This window comes from Puma concolor, chromosome D3 (genome assembly GCF_028749965.1).
Source record: "Puma concolor isolate L17-30 chromosome D3, mPumCon1.1.hap2, whole genome shotgun sequence".
NCBI lineage: Eukaryota > Metazoa > Chordata > Mammalia > Carnivora > Felidae > Puma > Puma concolor.
Genome location: NC_141678.1, coordinates 23,615,719 through 23,639,150, shown reverse-complemented (window position 1 = coordinate 23,639,150; position 23,432 = coordinate 23,615,719). Strand labels below are relative to the sequence as shown.

At 45.9% G+C, this 23,432-nt stretch overlaps 2 protein-coding genes across 9 annotated transcripts in view; one reads left to right on the top strand and one right to left on the bottom strand.

The window, feature by feature from the left end:
- Positions 1-857: 857 nt before the first annotated feature.
- Positions 858-6,893, bottom strand: RHBDD3 (rhomboid domain containing 3). Of its 4 annotated transcripts, XM_086682149.1 has the most exons (8): positions 6,588-6,893; positions 6,207-6,259; positions 5,545-5,692; positions 3,727-3,915; positions 2,716-3,099; positions 1,655-1,817; positions 1,279-1,566; positions 858-1,192 (listed from the first exon to the last, which is right to left on the bottom strand). In XM_086682149.1, the coding sequence occupies exons 4-8, from the start codon at positions 3,872-3,874 to the stop codon at positions 1,015-1,017; spliced, it is 1,161 nt and encodes a 386-aa protein (XP_086538275.1). In that variant the 5' UTR covers positions 3,875-3,915; positions 5,545-5,692; positions 6,207-6,259; positions 6,588-6,893; the 3' UTR covers positions 858-1,014. The 4 variants fall into 4 exon arrangements, with proteins under 4 accessions (XP_086538275.1, XP_086538277.1, XP_025789127.1 ...); XM_086682151.1 differs by lacking the exon at positions 6,207-6,259; XM_025933342.2 differs by lacking the exon at positions 6,588-6,893 and having other exon boundaries at positions 6,207-6,340.
- EWSR1 (EWS RNA binding protein 1) overlaps positions 6,347-23,432 on the top strand; it is a 27,009-nt gene continuing 9,923 nt past the window's right edge. For 3 of the 5 annotated variants that reach the window (XM_025933335.2, XM_025933334.2, XM_025933341.2), the window contains exons 1-8: positions 6,351-6,468; positions 10,389-10,425; positions 10,568-10,619; positions 12,392-12,515; positions 16,838-17,024; positions 18,969-19,136; positions 20,880-21,091; positions 22,111-22,291. In XM_025933335.2, coding sequence (XP_025789120.1) covers positions 6,456-6,468; positions 10,389-10,425; positions 10,568-10,619; positions 12,392-12,515; positions 16,838-17,024; positions 18,969-19,136; positions 20,880-21,091; positions 22,111-22,291 — 974 coding nt within the window. In that variant the 5' untranslated portion in view covers positions 6,351-6,455. Of the gene's footprint in view, positions 6,469-10,388; positions 10,426-10,567; positions 10,620-12,391; positions 12,516-12,908; positions 12,927-16,837; positions 17,025-18,968; positions 19,137-20,879; positions 21,092-22,110; positions 22,292-23,432 lie in introns of all 5 variants that reach the window. The other 2 variants (XM_025933336.2, XM_086682141.1) reach the window with 1 other exon arrangement.

Sequence of the window (23,432 nt, the reverse complement as noted above, 5' to 3'; positions counted from 1 at the left end):
GAAACTGCCAGACCTTGGGGCAGCTTCCAGATTGGGTGACCCACAGCATCCCCCCCAAAGACTGTTTCCTCACCCATAAAAGGACGGCATGACCTTCAGGCTGTCCAGTCTGTTTCTGGCCCCTTGCCTGTGGCCAACGGCAGGGCTGGTCTCTACAGCCCCTTTACTCTGGCCCCAGCGTGGGGTACAGCCCCCTCAGGCGACTAGTCTGTAGGCTGCTCCAGGACACACAGTTCCCTGCATCACCCCTCAAAGTCCAGCTTCCCAGGTGCCCCTGGCCTTACCTCTCCCCACAGCCCATCAGCCTCACACCCAGGCCCCACCCTCCACCCTCGGGCTCAGTCTGCCCCTCCCCTTCCTGGGAAGGGGTCAAGGACTGAGGAGGGCCAAAAGGGAGGAGCTGCCTCTTCCAAGCTGAGGAAGCTTCTCACCCTCATGGCACCCCCACATTGCTTCCTGTGCAGGGAGCCCAGCAGGGCACAGCCACCAGATCCAGAGCCTCAGGAGACTGACTGAACTGGCCCCTGTCCAGCAGGGACACTGTCAGGGTGTGGGCAGCAAAGGGATGATATTCCTGGGGAATTGGGGAAGGTTTCCTGAAGGAAGGTCTCCTGTAGGCTGAGACCCAAGGCTGGGTAGAAATCAGCTGGGAAACAAGATTGCTCCTCAGCAGAGGGTCTTCTGTGCCCCGAGGTGGAGGGTGTAGCTTCCCCAGGAAGAGGCTGCAGTTCAGCCTTGGTCTCTGCACATCAAGGAGCTGTTTGCCTGAAGTCAGTCAGTCCCTCCCCGCTCATTCATTCATCCCCCTTGCTGCCAACACAGAAGAGTCAGACACAACTGCTGCTCCCGAGGAGGTCTAGGTTGAAAAGTGCACTGTTTTTATTCTGAACGGTGCCAGGGTGGGGTGCCAGAGGGGCCTCTCCTGCACCACACTGTGACTCTCAGCAGACAGGGCTGGGGCTCCGACTCCCCAACCACAGGCCAAGCCCCTCGTCACCCAAGGGCCTGCATGTGCTAGGGGGGACCAGGGCCCTCAGGGTGGGCGGGTCCACCCCTCCCCTGAGTCACTAAGGCCTCAGTGCCCACCTCCCCCTCAACCAGCAGGGACACGGCACCCTCCACTCGGCCCGTGGCTGCCAGCGCCACCACTGCCTGCTCTGTGGGGAAGCCCATGCGCTCCAGCTGCTGCAACCTGTGGGATGGGGGGACAGGGAGGGAATGTCAGGGCCACCTCCAGCCCCTGCACCAGGGGACCCCACCCCCACCCAACCGCCTTACCGCAGAGAGGAGACAGAGGACTTAGGCAGCCGTAGCGGGCTCTCAGGACACTGGGCTGGCCCCTCAAGGAGTGAGGCCTGGATCCCCTCCTGCAGCATCTGCTCATCCAGGGCTGCCCACAGCGGGGTCCCTGGGGAGAAGACGGGCCCGGTCCAGGCCAGGCCCACCTCAGAGGAGCCCTCCCAGGTCAGCTGCACAGGCCCTAGGCCTGGCGGGAGGTGGACTGAGCCTTCACTGCGGGACCAGAGGCTAGGGGAGGCTGTGTAAAGAGGTCCGGGGGCGGGAGGCCTGGAGAAGCAGAAGCAGAAGAGGGCCTGACTGCCAGCACTGCCGCGGATTACACCGGCGGGGCCGCCGTCTTTGGCATCACTCTCACCTGACTCCGGCAGGATGGGTGACCGGCAGCTCGGCCAGGCTGCCTGGGGTAGGAAGGAGTCTGACCGGCCAGCACTCTGCCAGGGCCCTGCACAAGATGCCCTCCTGCAGTGCTTGCAGCCGCTGCTCAGAGAGCTCCAGCCACCGGAAGGCCCCGGCTGCATCTGTCTGCCCGGGGCAGGGCGGCCGGTCAAGGAAAACCAAAACCAGCAGGGGTGAGCCCACACTGCATGCCAGGCCCTGGGCCAAGTGGTGACAGGCATTCCCTCACATCTATCTCCTCACTATGGCCCAGCAAGGGGTGTGTTGTCATCCTAGTCAGCAGCTCTAGGAAAAGGAACCTGCCCGAAGCTACTCAGCCAGTAAGAGGGGGAGGCAGGTGTATCTCCCCACAAAAGCTCTATCCCCTCGTCTCCGGCATCCCCTGCCTGCTCTGTTCCCAGAGCTCTCCGGTCTGACTCAAGGCCCACCCTTGTGCCCAGTGACACCCCCCTCATTGCCCTCAGCCAGGGCAACGTACTCCCCACTGCAGGATACAGCCAGGCCTGGGCAACTGGTGTCCCCAGTCCTAAAAAGCCACAGCGGGTAAGCCTGTGCCCACTGTTCTCTCCAAAGGCACGGTTTCTCCAATGGGCACGGAGGATCTTTGGAGCAAAAGCCTGTGTTCAATGCACCTGCACCGCCAGCCACTTGTGTTACACCTTTCAGTGCTGAGCCCCGGGGCTCACTCTCACCCTGGCCTTGCACTTCCTGCACCCTCTGCCTGGCCTGCTCTTTTTCACTTGCCCTGAACCCTTCATCCTGCACATCTCAGCTCAGATGCCGCCTCCGTAGGGGAAGGGCTCCCCTTTATATTATAGTTGGTGCCTCTACCTGGCCATTAGCCCTCAGCTCCACCCCCGCCCAGTCTGGCCAGAAGACTCACAGATGCTCCCGGAATGTGTTTGCACAGCTGACCTGCAAGGACCTGACCTCCTTGTGCTGCTTCCCTCCCAGGCAGCCTGGAGGCCCAGCCACAGAACCCACATGTCCACGTGGGCCCTGGACCCAGGCAAAGGATACAGGCGAGGCCAGCAAGGAGGCCGCACAATAGCTGCAGGAAGGGTGGCTCGGAGCTGAGCACTGGTGTCAAGGCAAGCAGCAGCCACGGCAGCAGCCACGGTGGCAGTACCCCCTGGGGCTGTCTAGGGTGGTAACCCTGCCCCGCCAGCATGGCCAGGTGGACAGGCATGTAGCCACAGCCACCAGCTGCGCTGGGTACCCCGAGGCCTGCCAGCAGCACACCCATTAGCCCGGCAGCCAGGGCGAGCAGGGCAGAGGCATGCAGGAACCGCAGCGTGCCCAGGTGGCACTCCTGCCACCAGCCCAGTGTGGGCAGGAGCAGCAGGCTCAGGAGGAGGCCAGGTAGGGCTGTGTGACCCAGGACGTGGGTCAGCAGACGGTGTGCTGGGAGAGAAAAGGATCTTATGTGCCAGGTTAGTGGCCCTAACCCCCAAGGCTGTCCCAGAGTGGTAGTTACCCTCTACGGAATACCCACTAAGCCAGCCTCCTCTCCCCAGGAGCCAAAGTCTGCCCACTGCCAGCACTGTAATTACTCATGAAGGGGACCAAGAGCTTCTAAATGCTGCGGCTGCTCCCCTACTGTGTTAACCGAACATGCTGGAGACACCACTCAGTCTTCTCAAGAGCAACCCAACTATGGATGAGTCACTTAACGTCTGATGGGAAACACTCAGCTGGGGTCACTCCTCAAACTCCCAGGACCTCCTGAACATTCCTGTACTAAGCTGAAAGCCTTAGTTCTTATTTTAAGAGAAAACCACCAAAAAAGGAAGCCATCTGAAAAGAATACCTACTCACAGGCTCCCACAGCTCTGCTGGCCCCTCTGCCTAGGTGCTCCGCCCTCCCTTCTTGGCTGTGGATGAGCTGGGCATGCTCCTGTCCAAGGCCACTGGGGGCACTGGGTCCTCTCTCTGCTTGACCAGTGTATGATGCATGCCGCTCCTATGAACTGGTCTTAGGCCCTACCTAAGTCTCCTGCCTCTTCCAAGGTCCATGGGGCTGGCTCTCACCCTGCCAAGGGTCCAGCAGCAGCTCTGGGGCCAGGGCAAGGCTGGGGCCAGCCCCCACCAGCCACAGGCAGCTCAGCAGCAGCATCAGGACAGAGGAGGCAAGAGGCAGCGCCGGGGACAGTGGGCCAGGGGGACCTCTGGCATGCATAGCACGGCTGAAGGCGTCAAGAGTGGTCTTGGGGCTGTGTGCTAGGAGTAAAGGAAAACAATAACAATAGTTATTACTGCAATTTTTACCCAACTTCCTTTCAACTACCCTCCCAATGGCTCCATTTTACAGAAGTAGAAACTGAAGCTGGAGAGGCAGGTCCAGCAACTCAACCATAGAGGAGCTCAGACCCTAACCATGTGCTTAGCTATCCTGCCATCCCTTCTGCCTGAGGATGGTGAGGAGCTAGACCAAAAGGGATGTGAGTTGATCTGGGGCTCTGGACTCCCAAAAAAAGGGGTGCAGCACCCCAGGACAAACTAAGGGTCATCTCCAGCTTTCCTCTGCCTCCCTCTTCCCTCGGGTTGCAGACCAGCCACCTTTCTCCCTTCTCCCCTCCACTGTGCCCAGCCTTAGAGCTCTAGAGGGGCTCAGCTGCCCTTGACACAGGGTGAGGCCAACCAATCGGCAGGCAGATTCGGAAGGGGCTAAGGCAGAAGGGCTGGAGGAGGGGCAAGAGTCCCACACCCTAAGTGCAGAGAGACAGAGACATTCCCTTTCTTCAGCTATGAGTACAGCCCTTCTGGCCCTAGCCCTCCTTCCAGTGTCCCCTCCACTCCTTCCTGCTATGCATCCCTGGACAAGTTTTCCATCCTCTGAGCCTCTCCTTCCTCATCTGTAAAATGGGGATTAAGAAAATCCTTTCCTCATACAGTGAGAAAAAGAAATGGACTAAGGCAGGGCCCAGCCCACAGCTCCTGCTCAATAAACTGTAGCCATCCCAGCTAATTGTGGGAGGAGGCAGAGATAACTAGCCACCAGTGAGGTGGGGGGCGGGAGGGGGGGTGGCTCCTCAACATAGAAGCAGCTGCTCCAGCCTGGCTGGTTCAGTCTGGCCCTCAAAAAAGCCAACTCCCAGCCCACAAGGCACAGGCCTTGCTGAAACCTTCTCACCCCCAGCCAGGCCTGGAGCCTCCCAGTGAGCCTCCCAGTGAGCTGATCTCATGAGGCAGAAAGCAAAAGCCCAGAGACAAGAAGACTGCTTCATCTGCTCCTTTCCCAAGAGCAACCTCAGCATCAAAACCCACCTGCCAGTTTCCTGCAGGAAGAATGTAGAAAGTTCCTCTGCCTGCAATGTCCCTCCCTTCAGCTCTCCAATAGGCAAACTCCTATACACCCCTTGAAGCCCAGTTCAAATGTCCCTGTCTCTTGCCCTGGCCTGCCATGTCATGGGTCATAGATCTTATCCTATCTAGTGAGTACAGCTTGGCCTGTCTTTTTTCCTGAGCAGATGGTCTGGACAGGGGGCAGGTGGGAGTGCCCTCCTCTTACTCATCCCCAAGTTTCCCATACGTGTTCACTGAAAGAGAGACACCGGCTTGCTTCCAGGTCCGGCTGAAAGATTTGGGTGAGCCCTGCGCTTCCTCGGGCCTGAGCACGTTTGAGGAGACTAGACCGAGTCCAGAAAGGCAGACAGGTGCCAGCCTTGCCCAGAGCCAAGAAAACCACTGCAAGCCTCCCTCCTTCTGCACCTTCACAACCATTGTACCCAGGGCACCTTACAAGGCTGAAAGACTTGCACACGGACAAACAGAACTGGGACTGGAACCCTCTGGGCCTCAGTCTCTTCATCGATAAAATGGGGCTGTGCACCATCAGACCCTGCCTACCTTACTAGGAAGACTGGAGGACGCAATGAGAAGACAAGAACCGGGAAGATTCTTCCGAGCGATAAAGTGGGAGTCCCAGAGCGTGGGTCGGACTCAGCTTTGTGACTTAGGAAAAGCACACAAATTCCTTGGGCCTCAGTTTCCCCTTCTGTAAAAACAAGGGTATTGGATGGGGGGGTACTAAAAGGGCACTCTCAACGTTGACCGTTACTGGTGGGGGGGGGGGCTCTTAGGATCTAGCCCACCCGCCTCGGCCCCCTCCCCCCTCCGGCCCAGGCCACGTGTCCCGGGTACTCACTGCAGAGCGCGTTCCCCCCCCTCCCCCGCCCCCGGAATGCCAGGTGGGGCCCCGGCTGGGAGTCGGGACTCTAGTTTCCCGGAGAGGTCTGAGAGCCCCGAGCCCATTCTGCTTGCACTCGGGCGCGTGACCCCGGCCGGGCTGGCTCGCCACCTCTTCCCCCGCCCTCCCGTCCCCCGCCGTCCGCCGATTAGTCAGCAGTTGTTCTAGGCCCGGGTCCCTTCCCCCAGCCCTCCCGCCGGCCTCCGCGTCCCTCCAAGGCAGACTCTTCAGAGACGGTCCCTAGAGCCAGCGGACGTAACCATTCCGAACAGCTTAGCTTTGCACGGAGAATCACTCCGGGTTGATACCAAGACCCGCTCACCCTCCGCTTCGGACCCTTCGGCGCTAGTTTGGCCCGCATGTCACGCCCAGCGCCTTTGAGAGAACATTAGAACAAGAGCTGCAGGCGAGAAGGACGAGAAGGCTGTGGTTCATCCCTCCTTCCCTCACCCCTGCGGCCTGGCCCGATGGTAGCGCCCGAGGTTGCGGGTTTCGCGCCTGCGCAGTGCGGCGCCTAGAGGGAAAGCGAGAGGGAGACGGACGTTGAGAGAACGAGAAGGAAGGAGAGAAAATGGCGTCCACGGGTGAGTGTGGTGAAACCACGGTCGCGCCGGCGACGGTCGGGACACCCAAATGTGAGGCCGCTTGTCTCAGGGGGTGGCCGAGACGACTAAATAGAGTTGCGGAGAAGGGTGTGAGGTACCTTCCGGGGCCCGGCGAGCTCGAGGGCCCGAGTTCTCCTCCCCTCCCCCCACCGGGAAGGCCGGTTCTGGAATCTTCCGGCGCCCCCGGCGCGCGGGGTGCATGCGGCGGCGGGGGCGCGCGGGGCCTGCCGTGGTCTCCATTGTATGGCGGCCGTCGGGTCCCGCGCTCCCGGCTGCTCGCCACGTGGGCGGGGCCTTAGGCCTCCGGGCCCCCGCGTGGGGATGGGGGTAGGGCTCGGCAAGGCCTCGAGTCCGGCGCCCTTAAACCGGAGCGCGGGCGGGGGGGAGGTCTCGACGGCTGCTCAAGAAGTCGCAGCACTGCCGCTTCTGTGATTCCTCACCCCACCCCCATTTTTAGGGAGGCGGCCCAAGCTTGAGGGCAACTCTGCTTCGCCGAGGAGCCCGGGGGGAAAAGCAAATAAACAAACAAAAAAGGCATCGCGGGTTTGTGAGCCGAGGGGTGCCGACCTATGAGCGGGCGCCCCGTCATGGCCTGGTCGGCAGGGGCGTCCGGTGTAGCCGAGCTGCCCTCTCGGCGGGTTCTAGCCCCAAACCGAACTTCTGCCCGACTGGGCTTTGGGCGGAATGTGCTTCCCCCTCCAGAGCAAACCCCCCCCCCCTCCGCTTCGTTCTTACTGTTATTAATCCCACTATCTTTTCTCCTCAAAAAGCAATTCAGTGGCTTCCCGGGGCCATTTTTCAGCAAATGCCGAGGGAGATCCGTTGTATAATAAGACCAGCCTGGATCGCGAGGCCAGAAATCCCTACCGAAAGGAAATTCTGGCCTCTTTGACCTAGGAGAAACAAAAGGCCCAAGTCGGCATTTGAATTATTCTTAAGCAGTTGCCTCGCACGTTTATTCGACTAGGTTAAGCTGGCGGGCTTGTTTATCTCTTGGACTGATACGAGAGAGGGAAGGGAGACGTAGGCTGGACTTTGAAAGAAAGCCCGGGGTGGGGGTGGGGAGCTCGAATGTGAAAATCTAGGGTGGTCTTTGATGCGTCGGTTGTTTAACCTTGTAGTCTAAACATCACCGGCAGTTTGCAGCCTGTTTGTGCACTAACCTGCGGTTTTTGGTAGGGCGGGGCATTTTTGCCTGGGGGGGGGGGTATTCTTAAGCCATCTAACACCAGGCCTTAGAAGCAGTGGTAGAAGTCGAGGGAAGACCGGAAAAGCTCTGGTTCCTTCCGAGATTTAATTTGAAAGGGGTCCAGAATCCAGCAACTTAAGGACAATTTTAAGTCTTCCCCTGCTGTGTGATCAGTAAACAGGCAGGTAAATGCTGGCTATGGGTTCAGAGTGCCCATAGATGAGAGGACTCTGAAATACCACAGCCCAAGGCACATCCTGGTGGAAAGTGGATTCTGCAGAGCCCTTTCCACCTTCCTCTTCCTTGGCGGTGTTTAAATTTTGTGAGGGGAGAGTGCTATTCTCCCTTCCCTCTTTAAGCATGGGGAGTCAAAATGTGTATGGTCAAATTTTTGCGAGGCTGGACATGCCAGTTTCTTGGTCTACTTTGCTGAAAATGTTTTTTGGAAACCTCCATGTACTGTATTAGAATTACACTTGCGTTTTGTGTTAGACACACAGTATTAGGCCAGCTGGAGGATCTTAAATCATGGACTTTGGTTTCCTTACGTTCACAATGAAGGAGTGAGGCTAGATCTTTTCAGTGCTTTTTGAGCCCTGAACTTCTTGACCTTATAGAATATTTGGTTCCCACAAATTACTCCATATTGACTTTTTAACTCCTTATGTAGTCTGAAGCTCTAAATCTCTGTTTGCATAGTGAGTACCCTAAAGTATCTGAAAGTCACTACTTTGGGTAATGTAAGATGTGGGTTTTTTTCCCTCATGTATGTTATAGGTAGAAAAGTGAAGTCGATGTCCACTTTAACAAAGAATTACAGTGCAAACTCCCAAGTAACCACGATTCAGACCAAGAAATAGAACATTGCCAGCACTCCGGAGGCTCCCTTCTCCTCAACTTGTCTTGTATTTTTAGTGGAGTCTTCAGCTGCGCATGTGAGGGTTAAAAACAAAGTATAACTGACTGCTAAAAAAAATCTGACCATTGTGTAACTAACATTTTTGAGTCCATAAAATGTTTGTGTGCTGTAGGTAAATAAGTTCTCAGGAAACAAATTTTCTACCTCCCTTAGCCCACCCGTGTGGGACTAAATGGGCTGGTTTCATGCTGATCTGAGATCATTCGTTGTTCCATATCAGCTTTGACAGTTTTCTGTTTTTACATAACTGTTCTTGTGTAAAAGTCCTCTTGCAAAGTTGAACTTATATGTCAGCAATTTAGAATAATTTCTCATATAAGACACCAACAAAACGTAGACTGAAATATTTTATTTTTGATGCTTCGTTTGTTTTGTGAATACCACATGGAAGAAGTGATTTGCATTTATTTTTTATGCACTACATAGGAAGCATGACTTGTGCTTTTGAAAATGCCTTAAGATTGTCTTGAACAAATCAATTTCATTATACAAAGCCTTTGGACATTTGATTTGATCATGTTGATTATTTGGGATTCTGTGTTAAGGCTGTACAGAGGAAGGAAAGTAGTTACAGGTAGAGAGGTAGAAAGGTGACCCTACTTGAAGAGAGATTCAGCAAAATGCTTTGGGGTCAGGTGGACTGTGAGGCAGGCTTTGGATGGAGTGGGGGTAGATAGAAACTCATCCGTGAAGAGCTGAGATAGATGTCCACTGTTGCTTTCAAATGAGGGGCTACTTTCTGATTGGAAAATAAAGGACCCTTTTGTTTAGCACTAATGGCAGTACTGTCTTCTGGCATAGAAGAAGATAAGTATTTCTTGTGGAAAGTAAAGCATTGGGCAGAATTTTCAAAAATAATTAACTTTAAAAATATATGTCAAATTTAGTAGTGCTGTGAAAACTTCTTAATCATTTTATTTTCTATTTTCACTACTTGTAGACACCTCAGTGAACCAGAGTTCCTTTCTGTGCATGTTGTAAATTTCATATGAAAAGGAAAATTATGGGAAGGATTATGTAGAAAGAGAAAAGAAGAAAGTTGTGGGTTCGTTTGTTTTCTTTAGAATTGAAATCATTTTGAGTTTTTAAAAGATACTACCTAAAACCAAATTACTCCCGTGCTTTCTTCTCTGCCACATTTCAGATTCTGAAACTTTTAACTGCTGGGATTTATGTCGTGTCTAGCTTCTGACTTAACTGTACACATGTAACCCTGATATACTTAGGAAGGCCTTTAAAACACTGGATTGAGGTGGCTCTCCTTTTTGCCATTCCATGTCACAGTCCTGCTAGGGAATTTTGGTTGGTCTAACTTGCTAAAGTGAGGGAGTGATAGAAAAACTAGTTTTTGAGGAGGTGTAGTGACTGATGTAACCAGTCTGATGTTAAACATTGTGATATTGTGGCATGCTTCATTTTTATATGAAGGTAAAACTTCTGATCCTGTTGGTTCATCTTGGGGTTTTTTTGTTAGTCTTAGGCTGATGATCCATGTATTTGAAATGAAAATGGGGTTTGTGGTCATGGGAACCTTCAAAGTAGCTCTGCCAAATCAGCTGATCTTGACCTCATTAGCTGGCACTATATTCAAACTTTGAATTTAACTGGCTTAGACTTATTTTTTGGTTTGATGTTGAGAGGCAAGAGGTATTTATTGGAACCTGTATTAGCCTGTACTTCCTCTCAACAATTTAAAGAATTTATCTCTGCCACCTGAATTCCTTCACCCCTTTTTTTCTTTTTCCTTGCCTCTGCTGACTTGACACTATTTTCTCTCCTTGTTTCCTCTAGATTACAGTACCTACAGCCAAGCTGCAGCCCAGCAGGGGTAAGTCAGTCTTTTATAACAGGACTTTGGGTGTGATTGATTATACTGTTTTTAGAGTACCAAGTCTCCTGGAGTTATAGAGAATTTTGTGATGGAATCTGAATGTTCTGTATTCAGTTCTTGAATTTAATTTTTCTTACAGCTACAGTGCTTACACCGCCCAGCCCACTCAAGGATATGCACAGACCACCCAGGTAATCTTTAAGATAATTGTATGTGATTGCATCCCCAAGCAAAATGTTTCTGTCAGCCATTAAAACAATAACAGATGCAGATATTTTTAAAAAATTCAGTAATAGGAAAGTATGTGCTTGTAATCATAAAAATACCCAGGTGTTTTAAACTTTCACAGTGGGAGTGAAATGACACCATTCTCAAACTGGGAATTGCTAGCTCCCCATACCTTTCTGGTATCATTTCTCAAGTTAAGTGCCTTGTTTTGTGCTAGGTCTGTCTACATACTATATTCTGTTTAAATTTATTTAACTTTATTATACAGCAATTCTGTCAATACAAAAAATTGCAGTGCATAGATATGTCATTTGCCAGTGTTCACACAGTAAATGGCAGGATCAGCTCTGCTAAGTATGGCTCCTTAGCTACAGAGCCTCTGAGCCCTTTCCAGTACAGGAGCTTGTGTTTAAAAGCCTAGGCCAGGGTACCTGGATGGCTCAGTTGGTCATTTAAGTGCCTGACTTTGCCTCAGGTCATGATCTCATGGTTTGTGAGTTTGAGCCCCAACTCAAGCTCTGCACTGACAGCTTGGAGCCCGCTTTAGATTCTGTGTCTCCCTTTCTCTCTACCCGCCCCCCTTCCCCCCCACCACTTGTATTCTCTTTCTCTCAAAAATAAATAAAAATTAAAAAAAAAACCCAAGTGGGGGCACCTGGGGGGCTCACTCAGTTAAGCGTCCGACTTCAGCTCACGTCATGATCTCATGGTTTGTTGGCTTGAGCCCCACATTGGGTTCTGTGCTGACAGCTCAAAGCCTGGAGTCTGCTTCAGATTCTGTGTTTCCCCTCTCTCTGCTCCTCGCCCACTTGAGCACTGTCTCTCTCTCTCTCTCTCTCTCTCTCTCTCTCTCTCTCTCTCTCTCTCATATAAATATTTAAAAACATTTTTTTAATGATAAATAAAAACTCAAGTGAGTATAAAGTTAAAAAAAAGAAAAAGCCTAGGCCAACAAGTGTTAGAAACTATCATCCTAGAATTCTTAAGATCACTTCAAATTCTGAAATGATCCATACATTAAATGGGTGCTAATAATTCTTCCATGGAAACATCCTAGGACAGACAGATTGTGAAGTGTCTGGCAGATCTTACATAATTGGTCATTCAAATCTCAAATGTAATCTTGCTAATAACCTGGAAGAATACCTCATTCCTTGCCAGGTTTTAAGTATTAACTAAAGTCCAGGTTTAAAAGACTGCCCTTGATATGTTAACCTTAAGAGGAGACACTTGGTGTTCTGGTTTGGTTTTTGTTTTTTTTGTTTTTGAAGTGATGTAATAGTTTTTAAATCTGTATGTCAGGCTGAAAATCTGGTTATCAAATCAACAGATTTTAATCCCATTTTCCTTTCCTTTGGCTCATTTTGCCTTCCTAACATTTGTTTCCAGCTGCTAAAACTGCTACACTAAGTGTTGGCAATTATGCACCTGTTCCCTTATTGCCCATCCCTTGAGAGTCTCTTGTTAATCTCTTGTATGTTAACTGAGATTTTGCCTAATTATCTCAGGAACTTTTTTGTAGTTAAGTTTACGAAAATATGAGTGAATTAGATAAGGGAAAACAAGCATTTGTGATAATGTAATCACTTGTCTGTTTTTTCCAGTCTTTTTACTAGAAAGCAATATTTTTGGCTTTTGGTCTCCCAATTTGGAAACTCATAAATAAGTCGATCTATTTTATTGCTAAAATACAAGGTTTACATATGAACTTCCTGCATGCGTTTTCTTTGAGCAGGCATATGGGCAGCAAAGTTATGGAACCTATGGACAGCCCACTGATGTCAGCTATACCCAGGCTCAGACCACTGCGACCTATGGGCAGACTGCCTATGCAACTTCTTATGGACAACCTCCTGCTGGTAAGGCCTGCCTTGGAGAGACTTTTGGGTCATAGCCACTGGGAGTTTGCTAAGAATCTTGTTATTTATGCTGTATATTCTGGTCCATACTTTGGCATCTGGGGATCCTTTATTTTTAGGAGGAGCACTTTTTTTGGTCTCTTTTTTCTTTCCTTAGTTCTCCTAAAGGATCTGTAATAGAATGTGGGTGGGATAATTTTCTATTAACTATTTCATACAGTGTATTGAATAATTTCATAACAAAATGGAGAATATATAAAAGATTGTGCTAATAGTAATACTGGGTAAGAATGAGCCTTCTTAAAGTGAGCTGCTTAAAATCAAACTGATTTTCACATCTGTTTGCTTCATCTGATAGTGTACCCTCTACTTTTTGTTTTGTGCTTTCCACAGTAGAAGGGACCAGTACAGGTTTGACTATCCTGCTCATTCTTGCATGGGAAATGCTTTCCATCTTGTCTAACCCTGTAATGTTGACCCTTTAGGTGTTTCCATCTGTTTAACCCTCAAACTTTCTAACATCACACACAACAAGGTGCTAATGGGAAATTGCTTCAGGTGCCATTCACAGATCCATGTCCTTTTCTTTTTGTGATTTTGGGAAAGGTTATGCTTTATTTTACATTATTTTCTGTCAGGCCCTAATAATAGTTCACTTTCCCAAAGGTATTTCAGATAACTATTCCCCAGCTGACTTCCTCCTATTCCCTGAAGAATAGATTGCATGAGTAGATTTATTTAGAGGAACAGACTGCCACCCTGCATGTAATGTTTGTCTCTTGGTTGGTTTCCAGTCCAGACACATTTTATTTTCTGTTTTAAATGTTAATTATTTTAATTCATAGTATGTCGTACCAGCATTCCAAGGAGCTAAAAAAATAAACTACTCTGAGAATTAGAACAAAGTATACCCTAATACTAGGATTGAGTGGAATATGTGAAAAATTTATAAGAATTTTTATGTTTAGTGCTTCTGCATAACATTTTAAAATTCCTACCTTCTCCTCACCCACCCACTCCCGTCTTTATTATTATAAGAGAATATTGAATATACAATAGTCTTAAAGATGTAAAAACTCTAATTTTCCAACTATTTTTAGTTCCCTGTTGTATTAATCAAGAGTCTTTAGTAGGGGGAAACCTATATATGTAATTTATGTCATTGAGTGACAATGTCTTGGATTTGATGGGAAGAATTCCCTAATCTGTGTAATTAATGCATATCTCATATAGCATGAGAAATGTTTGCACTTCCTGTTGGTGTTAGTACTGGAAGAGAAGCTGGAACTAGTACCATGCAATTTGAATTGTGAGATTCAATTTTGAAATCGTGAGGTGAACTTTACATACCAAGCTACTAGAGTTTTTTATTGATCATAATGAGCATACAATATTAGTTTCAGGTATACAACATAATGATTCCATATTTGTATATGTCGTGAAATGATTGCCACAGTAATTCTAGTTAACATCTGTTGGTACACATGGTTAACAAATTTTTTTTCTTGCATTGAGAACATTTAAGATACAGTGTCTTACCAACTTTAAAATATACAAGACAGTTTATTAACCTTAGTCAAGGTGCTGTACATTACATCCTTGGGATTTATTTATTTTGTAAACAGAAGCTTTTGACTACCTTCACTCGATTTTAAAAACAAGTATCATTTGAAAATAAATAATACAGCTTAGATCTAGCCTTTGGAGTCTAGATCATTTTATAGGGACATGATAAAGTCATTTATAGGAAATGCAGGAGTCTTCTAGGTTCTTTAGAGTCATGTGTTCTCATTGTCATTAAATGGACAAGTTCTATCATGAGTACAAAAACATAGGACATTCTGATACAGAAACCAGTGGCTTTAATGAGCAAGAGATTGCACTTAATAAGGACTGTTTATATGGGTTTTATAGTTTATGGAGAACCATTTATACCTCCCTTAGTGCTCCCATTGATCTTTGAAGTGTAGACATCAAAATTAAACCTGATGGGCAAAACTGAGGCCAAACCAAACTAAGTTAGGAACCTTCACAGGCAGTGAATGGGTTCAGACACTTTTGTCCTTACATCGTGCTGTGTTTACACATAAAAGTCATCAGATAGTTACTGGAAGGAATGTATGAAAAGACCCTTTTCTCTTAATAGAGTTTTTTTCTGTATTAAACTTTAAGAGAAAGTGGCCATATAAATCTCGTCTCATTACTTAGAATAAAAATCCGAAACTTCAATTTTTACCATTCAAGTCGAATAAAAATTTTGGTTGATTTGTGTAATGTTTCCTTTTTCCTTAAAGTCATCAGCACAGAGGAGATGTGTTGTCTTTTTGCTGTCAGTTGTTTTTATTGTCATTAAATCATTTTGCTCTGTTAATTTTTGCTCATTTGCCTGGCTGTTTGTGTGGGTACTACAGATTATTTTAAAGATTATTAATTAACCCAGTGTCTATTACCTTAATCTTTAACACTACAAGGCTCTAACAGTTACTGCATAGTTTTATGACATCAGTTGTTGGCCTGATCAGTCATAGTTTGTTGTTTTTACTTGCCCTTGTGAATCTTATAGATGGCCCTGTCATCTGTAGGGGGAAAAAATCTGTGTAGGAGTAATAGGGTAGGTGGAATTAGATTCCAGTTAAATTTAAATAAATGAGTGCTTTATATGTTTGACATTAGGACTCTGCAGAGAACTTTTAAATTAAATAAGCAGACGAACGACATGCCAGCTTAAAAAACTTCCATTGCTTGGGGCTTTCTGTTTTGTGCATTATGCTTTCATATACATTTCAGCCTAGCAGTTTTGAGAAGGAAATAACTGTCTTTGTGTATAATTAACTTTAGAATTTACCTAAAATGTTTGGGATGGAGAAGAAAGTATTAATCTGTCCAACAAGAGGTGATAACTTTAGATTGTACAGAGGGAAGTTGGTATTGGCTAATAAGGTGTGTGTATAGTGAGGACACTTTACTAAAGGTTAAGGCCCTAAATCCTAACTAAATGAGCAGTCTTAATTCAAGATTTGTTTTTGAGTGCTGAAACTTTTTTTTACTTTAGTTGAGATATAGACTATTTTTTGGTGGATATAAATGCTGAGAACTAGACCCAACTTTTTGTTGCATGGCTTACTTGTGCTCATTGACCATGAGGAGTCAGAGAAGAGCCCAGTACCAGGGAAGTTTATAAGACGTCTCACAGGAGGAGGATTCAAGTTAGAAGCTGCAGATTTGGGGGCCTTTTGTCACACTGCAAGCCCAAGTTGCAGATGAAAGGGTTTGCATCCTGCCTGGTCTGGTAGAGGCACAAACTAGGGAGAGAGCCTACCTTGGTCTGCCTTCTCCCAGTGAGAGCAGGTCTTTGTGATGCTAACTCTAGGGTCTACTTCCAATATTGCCAAATGGGAAAAAGACCTTTTTGCTTGTGGTGGGTGAAGAAAGGAAGGGGTGTATGGGTAGTTTGATGACAAGCCTAGAATCTCAGATGGTTTTATTATGTGAAAAATATTTATCTTTTAAAGGTTTATTTGGGGAGTATTAAGTTTTGTTAAAATCATTTATCAGAAAGGTCAGATAGGATAACCTTCGTTGGTTATACTTAAGTAATATAATTTGTAGTGTCTTATTACTTGAGTGCCATTTCAAAACTTGGTGCTGGTAACAAACATCTTTTTAGTTGTGACCTGAAACAGAAGTAGCAATTGTTGGAGTGTTCATTTGTTCTTAATATCAACCACTGAAGATTAAACACGTGTTCTCTGTGATTCAGTTTCCTCAAACCTGAACTGTCCGTTTTGGAGTAATTGGGATTGAAAGTAAAGTAATTCCAAATTACAGGTTTTATTGCTGAAACTAGTACCTGGATCATTACTTTTAGCTATTTAGCAATGTGTCATTGGCTTTTCCCTTTCTGGGATGTTTTATTCTTGCTTGAGAGTTTTTTGGGGTACTTAACTAGTTAATCAATAAAATTGGTAAGAAGGCCTGCTAGCAAAACCAGAGTAGATTTAGCAAAAGCCGACTTTTCTCCTATTCATTCGGGGGGGGGGGGGTGGGGGGGCTGCAGCAAGAACCTTGTTTTCTGTAACATACCCTATTTCCTCCTTTCTGTTAAGTGTGGTTGTAGAGCAAAGGAGAGTGCTTTGCTGAAAAGTGGGCAACTTTCAGAGAACTTAGGCTTTAAATACTGGTTTGTCGCTGAACGGGAAATTTTTAAGGGGCTAAATATTGTGGTTGAAAGTAGGTGGTTTGTTTACAAATTGTTCTGTTAATGAGTGTATAGGCAGATCTCTGAAGAGCCAGGAATCTGATATAGCTGTCCTTTGTTCTAGGTTATACTACTCCAACTGCCCCCCAGGCGTACAGCCAGCCTGTCCAGGGGTACGGCTCTGGTGCTTATGATACCACCACTGCTACGGTCACTACCACCCAGGCCTCCTATGCAGCCCAGTCTGCATATGGCACTCAGCCTGCTTACCCAGCCTATGGGCAGCAGCCGGCAGCCACTGCACCTGCAAGGTAAGGCCATGCTCACCTAGTTCTGATTCTGCAGGGCATCAATCTATTTTCGGGAAAGAGCAACTATGCACACTTAAGAGTGTCCAGGATTTCATTCCTTTTTGATGGTTACTCTTAACATACTTTTAAGTGTGGACTGTGTGCTTAACAATCATCACGCTAATGTGCTAGGACACACCACAAATACATTGTTCTCCATTTAGTAGAGAAGTGGTGCCATCCAGGGGCCAAGATGAGGAATGTCACTGGCCAGATGGTCTAGTTTCAGAAGAGTGATCTTTTAGGATAGGAGGCTATTACCAAACCCAGAAAAAAATCGGGTGTGTGTTTTCCCTCACAACAAAGCTGATAGAGTTGGTACTATTGGTGCTTTTATTTTTGGTTTTATTGGCCTTGTAAATGGGTAACACGTTTCTCTTTGGGGAAAACATGGCAGTTCACAGTAAAGGGGAGGTGGGAAGTCCTACAGTGGTGTCTTAGCTGAAGGAATTGACATGATTTTTTCTGTATTATGTAGTTTGGTTATCTAAATACCACAGGCAAGTATACATTCTTAACTGGATATCCTGTTATGGGGTGAATATTTGGGCAAACACATTTCATACTCCATGACTAATTAGCAGGTAAACAATATTATTACTTAACAGAAGATTTCAGGTCTTTGCTTTAGGCAATGCACATAGGTGGCATCTGCATACAGTCTTGAAGGAACATTGAATTCTGATTTGAAAGAAGACTTTAGGGAATAAACAAGATCAACTTGTAACCTAGACTTTTTGCCTACTGTAGAGGTAAGAAATTAGCTCTGGCAAACACTCATGAAATTACTTCTAATGTGCACAGTGAGTAATCAGAGCTACTTGGTAGTCTGCATCTGCTAGACGGCCTGTGCAGTAGTGAGGTGAAACTCACTGATTCCTATAGGGCTCCATTTCAGTTGACCTAGGCATTGCAGAGTGTTATCGAATGTTAAAAGGCCCGTTAGATGATCCGTTGCAACAGTATATCCAAGCCGTGGGGTGGGGGTGGGGGGCAGATCTATTAATTGGTTTTTATAAATTACTCTTTTTGGTTCCTTTTTTTCCCTCGAGTTTCAATCCTTACCACTTTAAAACTGTCTCGTGACCAGTGACAGCTACTCCTTTTTTCCACTGGAAAGAGGGGGCTTGTGACCTATTTCAGCTCTGGAGAAAGCAGTACTTCCACATCCTGTCTGGTCTGCCTACCGATTCTTGGGGGTTTGCTTAAAATAGCTCAAGCTCACTTTGCTACTGTCTTGTTGCACAGTTAGGACTGAGAGGTAATAGAAAACCCTGGATTTTTTTGTTTGTTTTCCTTCGGGATTGGGATTGGTTTTTATCACTTAATATTTCCCAGTTCATCCGAGCATTGGTGAGAGGCATGTCCCTCCCCTACTCTGGTGTTTCCATTATGGAGATGTTCAAGCAAAGTTAGTTATTAGTGGCAGTCGGAGTTAGGAAAATGTGTTTTCAGGTTTGGTCCTAATAAATGAGAAACATAAAGTAACCCACAGTTACTAGACAGTACTAAAACTTCTGCGTTACTGTTAAAAGTTTCTTGTCTGTCTGCAACGTCCTTTTTGAGAGAAAGCATTTTCTTACCTAACAAACCACCTCCCCTCCCAGATCACTTAAATTGGCAGCAGAAAATCTTGTAACTGCCTTTCATAGCTGTGTTAATGTGGAACAAATGGAACATGTTGGTATCTCTTCTGTGGGTGTGATGAATTCTCCCTCTTTTTTCATGTCCTCTTCCAGCAAATACAGTTGGACCAACACTGGGTTTGATGTAGGTCACTTCACAATTGTATTTACTTCCAAGCTCAATCCTACCATTGCACGTTGCTCCGGGGTTGTAGAGTTCTTATTCCCGGGAGTTTTATGGTTGAGGGAAAAAGTCTTACTTTTTTATTTCTCCTTTTAGACCGCAGGATGGTAACAAACCCGCTGAGACTAGTCAACCTCAATCTAGCACAGGGGGTTACAACCAGCCCAGCCTAGGATATGGACAGAGTAACTACAGTTATCCCCAGGTACCTGGGAGCTACCCCATGCAGCCAGTCACGGCACCACCATCTTATCCTCCTACCAGGTCAGTATCTTCCTGGCCAGTGAGCTAGTAGAATAACAAAATCGTTTTTGTCAGGCTGTTGACGTGCTTCTTCCTTAGGTGAAATGGGTTATCTGACTCTCTCAGTGTTTAAGCCTGGCCATGCAGTATTACATTAATCAGTCTTAGGTCCCTGTAGTAGTACCTGGCAGCCAGTAACTCTCTTCTCTTGAATACAAATGAAAACATTGTTACCACTCCAGGTTCTTCCTTTTAATTTTGCTCTTTTAGCTAATTCAGATGCATGAAAAACAGGTATATGAAAACAGGTAAACCCAACCATGGGAGCCACCTTCTCCAACGCAGTTTGGATGGATAAAGTGCAGGACATAAAAAAGAAAAGAAACTTCACTGTAATCATTTCATATTTGACTTAATTCAGAGGTCCGTTCATGCACAAGTCTTTTAATGATCGGGCCAGGGCCTTTACTTTTGTCTACAGGCTTATTCAACATTTTCTGTCTTAGGTTAACCACACCAGCAGCTGTAATGTCTAGTTTGGGTTTCTTTTAATAGTAGAGGAAAGAACACGTTTTCTCGCTCACAGTTTAATTAGAAGCAAATTTTCAAATGAATTGTCTGAATTGTGTCCTGAAGTGTTGACTTAGTTCTGCTAGAGGTGGCAGTTCCCTGTTTTGTACTCAATTTCATTGGTTTACACAGTAGAGCACAGCAGATGTGAACAGGTTTAGAAGCAGATACAGCTGACCCGGTAAGTGCACAACTTGGAGCAGCAATGGGCAGGCTTACAGCAAGAGTTCTTCACAGAGCCCAGTTGCGCCTGTTCTGCTGCAAGTAGTTAATGTGGCCCATTGAATAGGTGCACCTAGTGAAGAGAGGCTGTTGGGTCTGTATAGCCATGCTGTTGGGTGTGGTGGTAGAGGCTTAGTTTAACTGTACTTCTAATATGATGGGGTTGTTTTGTTTTGTTTTCTTCATTATCATAGTTCATCTAAAGTTTAATAGTTCTTTTCAAGGTTTATTTCTATGCAAGAAGGTATCTTGGTTTAGTTTCCCTGACATGTGGTTGCCATGTCAGCAGATGAAGAACTTCTGATGCTTTTTGTATAGTGTCTTAATTCTGAAGTTTTCTTCTCCATCTTTCCTTCATTAATGCCCAGATTTCGTAGATGATCGATCAGACATGTCTAAAAGTTTAAAACTATATACCGTACATAGAAAAATAGTTTGAAACTTGGGACAAATTGTCAAGAGAAAATTGCCATATTTGTGTGACCACACACACACACACACACCGAGCAGTCTTGTACCTTCTGAAAAATCACTGTCATGACTGAAGGGAATTGTTGGAGCCAGGCTTAGAGCTGCCATACTTAACTACCTCCTTTTCCTTGGTGGCTTTTTCACTGGGTCAGCATGCCCTATGTATTCTTCCCTTAATCCAGGAAGCACCTAAACTCCCAAATTGGCCTTGAATTTAATTAAAAATAACTCTGGTTTTAATGGGGTGCAAAGTAGAAGAGGAGACTCTTAGGGTCGTATGTTGTATACTAGATAGGTTTTCGGTATTTTCCTCTCTTGTGCATTTAAAGCTTTATTGTTCCAAATACAAAAATATTTGCTTATTTTGAATTCAAACTGTTGATATGTAGAAAGTAAGTGCATTTTTGAGTGTTTCTATGTCACATGCTTTGAATGTCTCTTGATTAAAGGGGGCTTGAAGAAATAACAAGCCTCTCTAAAAAGCTTTTTTTTTTCTTTCAGCTATTCCTCTACACAGCCGACTAGTTATGATCAGAGCAGTTACTCTCAGCAGAACACCTATGGGCAGCCGAGCAGCTATGGACAGCAGAGTAGCTATGGTCAACAAAGCAGCTATGGGCAGCAGCCGCCCACTAGTTATCCCCCCCAAACTGGATCCTACAGCCAGGCTCCAAGTCAATATAGCCAACAGAGCAGCAGCTACGGGCAGCAGAGTGAGTTGCTAAGAGAGAAAACCAAATAAGAATGATTATGTTTGGAGTTTCTGAACGTGGGGAAATGCTCTTTACAGTTGTTTACTTTCAGACTCCAGGATGCATCTTTAGGACGTAGCATCCTGGCTAACCACTTGGATGTCCCACTAAAGACATGAGTGCTTTTCTCCAGTTTAGTTGTTGTTAGTATGCCTTGCAAAAGAGAGAAAAGAGAGTTTGTAACTGACCAGAGCACACATGTTAAGACTGCCAGCTTTGCTCTCTTTGAGGTTACATACAGTGAGTGAAGCTGGCATTCCTGTGGCCTGCCCACCACAACTCATTAGAAGGACATGAGCAGGTAGCTGTTGAAGACTACTGCAATTTTGATAGTCTAAAAAATGCTAGGTTTTGTTTTTGGTTTTTGTTCACATCTGTAAAGAAAAAAAAAGTCCTTCTCACAGAACACTTAGTTTGACGTGGAGAAATAACCAAAAATTCAAAACTGCTGTTTCACAATTTAATTTTTACCCGGATTGTTGGGGGATTTTTGTTTTGAGGTTTTGGGGTGTTTTTTTGTTGTTGCTTTTTTTTTTTTTTTTTTTTTTTAAGTGTTTTTTTAACTAAACTCTATCCATGGGCATGTTTCATTGTGGCTATGAAATGAGTAGTGCTGCTTGATGGGGCAATATTCTAAAGCCCTAAGAAACCTGGCTCTGTTTTTGCTTTTGAGAGTAGTTTAAAGCAGCAGCTTTTGAAGACATCTTAGGATACAAAACCTTACAAACTGTTGGCCAGGGGGCTTTTGTTTGTTTGGGTGGTTTATTCTAGGGTAACTATGTAAGGTTATTTCACTTGATGAATTAGCAGTTTTGGTTAAACTTATAAGAGCCTACTGATAGATGTGCCTTGTCAGGTGTGAAGAAGATAGTGCCTTGGTTAGTGCCTTGCAATTGAGAATTCTGTGATTCCAGGAGAAAGTACAACAGGCAGTGGTTCAAATGCTGGTCCATGGCTTACAGATGTGACTCTTTCCTCAGGTTCATTCCGACAGGACCACCCCAGTAGCATGGGTGTTTATGGGCAGGAGTCTGGAGGATTTTCCGGACCAGGAGAGAACCGGAGCATGAGTGGCCCTGATAACCGGGGCAGGGGAAGAGGGGGATTTGATCGTGGAGGCATGAGCAGAGGTGGGCGGGGAGGAGGACGCGGTGGAATGGGGTAAGAGCAAACCTTTTATCCTTTTACTTAATTTTGTTTCATCCATAGGATTTTCAATGGAAAGAAGGGACTGAAAGACATAAGAAATTTATTTCTACATTTCCATGGACAATCTGTTGAGCCCAGGCCATCTTCTAAAACATGGAAATGTCATCTTTGTGGCATAGATTAAGTGGCAGTTTGCTTTTTTCCCTGCCAATCTACTTAGTTGGGTTGGGGAGAATAAAGAATGGTTTTGAAACTAGAGCTTTCAGTTCCCTTCATGGTTTCCAGAGGTCAAAAGCCTCTGTGGGTAATAGACTCGGGATGGAACACACACAACCTTCTAACACCCCTAGGTTTTTAACTAATGGCCTCTGAATGGTTGTCTTGAAACACCTGGTGTATATATATATATACTGCAGAAAAGGAGAGCAGCTGTTTTCCGGTGTTTGTCCCCAACTTCTGTTTGTACTCGCAACTGTTGAACATAATGATGAAGATATTGGTCCTGTAACCCTGAGGTGCACCTGGTACACAGAAAAGTCCAATAGTTTTTTGCAGAGTAATGTATATAATTACAGGATCACTCCCCATTGGAGATCTTGAGAAGTCTAAATCGGTTTGACCATTTTGATTAATGGCACAATCTGGTTTAGAAAACTTTGTTTAGATCAATATAATAACCCTGCTACCTGTGCCTGCCCCTCCCCTCCCTTCTCCCGTCCCTTCTCCCCTTTCTGGTGTCTGTACTTTGATGAAGGTGAGGTATAATGTTGGTGGTTAACATAATCCAGAAGGTTTAGTTCTGTGTGTGTTCTGTCCCTATATAAATTAGTAAAAAAAGTTATGCAGAATGTTACATATTATGTATATTGGAATCGGTGCCACTGTTGGTTCAAGGAAAAACTGGATAGGATTTTTATACGTATATATATATAGAAGTGGACTTCAAAATTAGAATAAAAGTTGATCTCTGATTTTTATATTAGCAAATCTGTTTACTGTTGAAAGATACTGATTGAACATACCACTTTGCATATTCTGCATAACTTAAAGTCTTTGGTGAAATCTTTATTGGAAGAAACCGTTACTTGACAAAATACAAAAATTTATGAACAATTTGGTAAAAAGTAAAATCAGTCTGATTTGGAGAAAATCA